We start from the raw sequence: 6,171 nt of genomic DNA on the forward strand, positions 1-6,171 counted from the left end.
AGGAGCCCCAGGGGCCCCAGACAGGAGTCCCCACCCCGGTCCAGCCCGCGCCGCCGAGCGAGCAGCCAGCCGTCCGTGCGGCCAGCCGCCCCGTGCATGCGCCCCGCGCCCCGGGGCCCCGAGCACCGAGCGCCCCGCGCGGGCCGCCGCCGGCCCCGCGGCCCCGCGCCCCGCCGCCCCGGGGCCCCGCTCCGCAGCGCAGCGCATGGAGCCCGGCGGGGACCACCGGAGCCGGAGCGGCGGAGGCAGGGGCGGCCCCGGGCCAGCAGCGGCCTCGGCACGGGGCCGACGGCTGCCGCCCGCCGGATCGAGCGGCGGCGCGGAACCCGAGGAGGACGACGGCGGTAAGAGCTGGGGCCGGCGGCTCGGGCGGGGGCCCCGGCATGGGGGAGGGGAGGGCTGCGGCTCCGGGCTCCGGGCCCCTCTCCGCCGCCGAACAAAGGGGGGGACGCGGGCAGGGCGGCCGGGGGCGCCACCTGGCGGGCGCGGATCGCCGCTGCAGGGCCAGCGGGGGAGCCCCCCGCCCAGCTCCCGGGGTCCGCCCGCGGGGCTCGGGCGGATTCCCTCCCCCTTAAAGGGCCCCGCGGCCCCCGCCTCAGAGGCCAGGCCGGAGGGTCCCCAAAGGGCCTGGCCAGGCGCCGCGGAGCGCGCGCTGTAGGCTGTTGGACTTGCGCCCCCGCCCCTTTCTCTTTCAGACTCCCAGGTGGTCTCCCTTATCCGGCTGTCTCTCAAAAGTCTGCCCAGACTATGGGTCGTTTTCGGGGGGCTTTCCCCTAGAGGAGCTGAGCTGGGAACTCCGCTGCTTTAAGTCGGGCTGCTCCTCCCGTCCTGTGGCCTTGCTTGCAGACAGGAATCCTTTTTCTTTCGCCCCGTGTTCTTTCTAGGAAAGCGTGGCGTGCGCCTGGTGGGGGGGGGGGGGACACTACCTTACCCACCGCGGGCAGTTTCTAAAGGGATGGGCTCGCTCACAAAGGCAGATACCCCTCCCGCCCGCGCGTTATCACCTCCCTTCTTTTCAGAAAATTTTGCCACAATTTGGCAGCTAATTAGGACCAGCCCGTCCTCCCCGTTCTCTCCCGGAGGACACCGTTTCTTCATCCCCTGCTGCAGGGTCAACGCCTTAAGCCCCGTGACGGTCTGTCCAGACTAGGGAGACTCTGCCCTAATCTCCGAGCTCCCCTCGCAGAAACTCCCCATCCCCTTTTGTTTTTAAAGAATCTCAGCTCCTCCCCTTTTTTGGGCTCTTAAAGGGCCACGCCACCTTAGACTCGCGTAGATCCAGCGCTGGAAGGATCCTTGGAGACCAGCTAGCTATCCAGTGCCTTTTCAGACAAAGAGGCTTAGGCCCAGAGAGCCACTCGACCTATCAAAGATCACAGAGCAAGTTACCGGTGAAACCATCCTGGAACCGAGGCCTCTGACTTTGAAGCCAGTGCTTTTTTTCCTTTGGATTCACTGAAATCAAAACAAACACCACAATGGTCACAGGAGTCCTATCTGGTCCTGTCTTTTGTTTCTCTGACCCTGAGATTCTCCAGCGAGAGCATGACCACACTTGTCCGTTCAGCTTATGTGGCCAGGAAACCCTCTTCTACATAAAATGGGGTCCACACTGCAGGGAAGGTGGGGGACCGCTTGGGGTGTCTGCCTCTTTGGGAAAAGGGAACGCCACTGGGTTAGTATGCTCTCCCTGGGCCTCTCCAGTGGCTGCCCCTTGACTGCTGGGCAGTGGCCGGCTCTCTGCCAGAGCAAAAAATAAATCCCCAGAAAGACTTAATGGGCTCCAGTGGGTGGTGGCCACTCCCTTCCGCAGAATCTGCAGTAGCCACTCTGGTGGCCCTCCTGCCGGCCCCCGTGCAGGGTCGTGGGCTCTCCCAGACTCTAGGGAAGCCAGGGTCCCAGAAACTCCTTTCCCTGGAGGCGTTGACAGCGTTGTCGTGGGGATCCCTCCCGTGGGTGCCTATATTTGGGGAACCGACGATGCTTAGCACCCCCCAACATGGGACTGTCAGAAGGCTGTGTTGGAGGCAGCACTGGAAAAAGGGAGAAGATCTTTGGGTGGGGCCCTCCTGGCTGGGGCCTCAGACGGGTGGGTCCTGTGTACGGCCCTGGATGCAGACAGATGCCCCCTTTGTTCTTCTCGCCCCACTGCCCCCTCTGCTCTGGCCGGAAGCGCCCCGGCCTGCTGCCCTCTGGCTCCACGCTTACAGCCCTCCTCCAAACGGGGTGCCTTACAGAGCCGGCGGCCTCCATGGCCTGCACCTCATTTTTTAAAGTCAGAGCTAGCCCCTCACAGTGTCCTGCATCCTTTCTTTCTTGGCCTTCTCTTAAAGGGGCCTCACTCTTGGTAAAGGGGCCAATGGTTTGACTCCGGGCTCTCCCACATCCCTTTTACTGCTGTTGCCACCCTTTGCCTGCCCCTGTACGACCCCTCCCCCACCTCCCTTTCTCTGCACAATCCAAGCCTGGGTTCTTTCCCTGAGAATCAGACCTTAAAGAAATGTCTCCCCTTTCCCCTCCCCTTTCTTCAGGGCAAGATCTGCAGCTGGAAGGGGGTGCCTTGGGGTCCTGGGGGAGTGCCCCCCTGCCCTCCTCCAGGGCCAGGGGACCCGCATCTTCAGGCAGGAAATACTCAGACCACTGTGAGGCCCGGGCCTCGAGGCCCGGAAAGAGCCGCATCCCCGGCCGTGACCACCGGCGCTACTACCACGACCACTGGCGGCTGGAGTACCTGATGGACTTCAACCCCGCCCGGCACGGCATGGTGTGCATGGTGTGCGGCAGCTCCCTGGCCACGCTCAAGCTCAGCACCATCAAGCGGCACATCCGCCAAAAGCACCCCTACTCCCTGCATTGGAGTCCCCGGGAGAAGGAAGTCATCAGCAACAGCTGGGATGCCCACTTGGGGCTGGGGGCCTGTGGAGAGTCTGAGGGCCTGGGGGCCCAGGGGGCTGAGGAGGAGGAGGAAGAGGAAGAAGAAGAGGAGGAGGAGGGGGCTAGCCTGCAAGCTTGCCCGTCCAAGGGCCCAGGTAACTCAGAACTTGGAGAGGCAGGGGCCAGGGGGGCGGGGCGGGCCGGGTGGGGCCAGCCCCGCCTTCTCAGCCAACTAACTGATTTTCTTAAGCCAGCCACTGCCCTTTTTTTGGGGGGGGGGGACTGCTTACCGCCCTTACTGCACAATATTGGGGGAGGGGCGCTGAGGTGTGGGGGTCTCCCCCATCCCTGAGAGTTTCGGCATTGTGTGGATTTAGAAGATCTCGGATTTAGAAGGTTCAAGGAGACCAGAGGTGGGGGGATGGGCGGGGGAAAGGCTGGGAGGAGAGGGTGCTGGAAAGGTACCGCTTAACAGTGAAGTCCCGGGAAGGGCCTAGAATCTGGGTCTCTGGGAGGAGTGGGCAGTGCTTCGGGGTTGTTGCAGGAACATTCGGAGGTGGAGGAGTTAAGGGATGAGGAGAGAGAAAGAGAAGGGCCAGGGTGAGGCAGAGGCAGAGTGAGGGAGAGGCTTGCGAGGTCCTGGCCACCGCGGGGAGCTTCTGCATCGCCAGCATCTCAGTTCCTAACCTCCCTCCGACCCTTTCAGGCAAAGCCCCAGCTGGTGAGGGCGGCCGATGCCAGCGGCGAGGGGGCCCAGTGGCACCCCGGGCTCGGCGTCGGCGCCTGTCAGCCTCCCGGAGGGCCGGGGGCAGCAGGGGGCTGGGGGCCCGGCGGCTGGAACGGAGGCTGAAGGAGTCCCTGCAGAACTGGTTCCGGGCAGAGTGTCTCATGGACTTTGACCCTCGGGGGAACCGGCTGGTGTGCATGGCCTGTGGCCGGGCACTGCCCAGCCTGCACCTGGACGACATCCGTGCCCACGTGCTGGAGGTGCACCCCAGCTCTCTGGGGCTCAGCGGCCCCCAGCGCAGCGCCCTGCTGCAAGCCTGGGGTGGCCAGCCCGAGACACTGTCTGAGCTCACTCGGTCCCCACCAGGTGCGAGGCCCATCCCTGGGCCGAGACCCTCCCTCCCCCCATATTAGGGCTGCAAAGTGGGGTCTGTGGCCCAAACCGGGAGGGACTCCTCTCCACACCCGCACACCCACCCACAGACACCCACAGACACACAGACAGACACACACACGCACCCCCACCCCCCCACCCCGGCTGGGGCTTCCAGATAGGGGCTTGGGTGAGGACCCCTCTGCGTGGGTAAGGGCAGCCCTGCCACCAGGCTGAGCCCCTCTCCCTCACCCCTTCCCCAACAGACGACGACCTCGTCCCCCAGGACCTGACCAGAAAGAGCCCGGACCCCGCCCCCACTGCTGGAGCCCTTTCCTCTCAGGATCTCAGTCCCCCAGACGTAAAAAAGGAAGAGGCTGGCGGGGTCCCTGAGAGGCCCGGGCCGGCAGAGGAGGAGGGCGAGTGGGTGGGGGTCCCGGGCCGGTCGCCGCGGGGCCGTGACCACCGCCGCCGCTACCAGGAGCGCTGGCGGCTGGAGTACCTCATGGAGTTGGACGGCGGCCGGCGCGGCCTGGTGTGCATGGTGTGCGGGGGCGCGCTGGCCTCGCTCAAGACGAGCACCATCAAGCGGCACATCCGCCAGCGCCACCCGGGCTCCACGCGCCTCAGCGGGCCGGTCAAGGCCCTTATCGCCCAGGAGTGGAGCGAGCAGGCCGCTCACCTGCTGGCCCTGGGGCTGCCGAGCCCCGAGTCCCCCAGGGACCCTGCCGCCCCCCGCACGGCCGCAGCCTCCGAGGAGGGGGGAGGGGAAGAGGAGGAGGAGCCGGAGGAGGAGTGGTGGGGTGAGCTGGCGCAGGGCCAGAGCAGGTGGCGCGGGAGACTGGGGGCAGGGACCCGGGCCAGGCAGGGAGAGAAGGCTGCGAGTGCTGGGCTGGAACGGGGTGGGGAGAGGAGTGGAAAGGCTGAAGGGGAGACCGGGGAGGGTGGGACCGGAGGGCCCAGGTGGGCGGTCGTGGATCCGAGACCCTGGACGCGGTCGGCTTGCCGTCTGCCGGCTCCAGTGCAGTCTTTTGTCCCTTTCTAGGCGACGTTCCGCTCTCTCCAGGGGAGCCGTCGGAGCGGCCCGCGGAGGAAGAGGACGACGACGACGACCAGGAGCCCGGGGGCCTCGCCTTCCCGCCGCCGCCGCCGCCGCCGCCTCCGCCGCCGCCGCCGCCCCGCAGCCGAGAGCAGCGGCGGAACTACCAGCCGCGCTGGCGGGGCGAGTACCTGATGGACTACGACGGCAGCCGGCGCGGCCTGGTGTGCATGGTGTGCGGGGGCGCGCTGGCCACGCTCAAGGTCAGCACCATCAAGCGGCACATCCTGCAGGTGCACCCGTTCTCCATGGACTTCACGCCCGAGGAGCGCCAGACCATCCTGGAGGCCTACGAGGAGGCGGCGCTGCGCTGCTACGGCCACGAGGGCTTCGGGCCGCCGGCCCCGGCGCCGCGCGACGGCGGCGCGGACCTCAAAGCGGGCGCCGTTTGTCGGGCGTAGCGGGCTCGCGGGGCTGCTCGGCCGTGTGCTCGGCCGGCCCTCGGGCCGGGACACCCTGCTTCCCGCGGCCCTGACCGCCGCAGCTGCCCCCCCGCTGGCCGGGCCGGGCGGAGATAGGAATTGGGTGGGGTCCCCGGCTTCCGCTCGGTGCCCAGGAGCGCCCCCCGGGGCCGGCGGGTGCGCTGCGGGAAGCGCGCGCTCCCGTCGGATCCGGAGCCCCGGCCCTCCCGGCGCTGGGCTCCACGTTTCCCAAAAGGCCACCTTGGCCTCCGAGCGTGTGCACGTTGGGTTTCCAGCCCCAGCCCCGCGATGGGCCGGGGTGGGGGTGCCGACTGTCAGTATTAGGGCCCCAAGGCTTGGGGGAGGGCAGGAAGGCCGCGCAGGCGCCGTCCCGGGCTGGGGCCCAGTTCCCCGAAGCGTTGCACGCGGAGAGGCACGGCCTCCGGGGTCAAGGGCGGCTGCCAAGGTCCAGGGGCCTCATTGGTATTCGCGGCCGCGCGGAGGCCGGGACTGCGGACGAGGGCTTCCAGCGGAGGGCGGGGCTGCGGTGCTCGAGAGCCCCCTCCCTCCCGGGCTGGGAGGACACCAGGGACCGCGGGCGGGCGGCGCGGAGGCGGGGGCGGAGCTGGGCTGGGGCCCCGGCAGCTGCGCCAGCCTCCCAGGCGGGCTCTGGGGACGGCGCGCCCCGCGGCCCCTCC

At 67.9% G+C, this 6,171-nt stretch overlaps 1 protein-coding gene across 1 annotated transcript; it reads left to right on the top strand.

Moving 5' to 3' along the window:
- Nucleotides 1-205: 205 nt before the first annotated feature.
- ZFTA (zinc finger translocation associated) lies at nucleotides 206-5,557 on the top strand. Its single transcript, XM_039257672.1, has 5 exons — nucleotides 206-344; nucleotides 2,532-3,029; nucleotides 3,581-3,967; nucleotides 4,240-4,776; nucleotides 5,019-5,557. Exons 1-5 carry the CDS (start codon nucleotides 206-208, stop codon nucleotides 5,471-5,473), a joined length of 2,016 nt encoding a protein of 671 aa, XP_039113603.1. The 3' UTR covers nucleotides 5,474-5,557.
- The last annotated feature ends 614 nt before the right edge of the window (nucleotides 5,558-6,171 follow it).

The sequence above is a fragment of the Hyaena hyaena genome, unplaced genomic scaffold, assembly GCF_003009895.1.
Source record: "Hyaena hyaena isolate Hyena2069 unplaced genomic scaffold, ASM300989v1 scaffold_632, whole genome shotgun sequence".
Taxonomy (NCBI): Eukaryota; Metazoa; Chordata; class Mammalia; order Carnivora; family Hyaenidae; genus Hyaena; species Hyaena hyaena.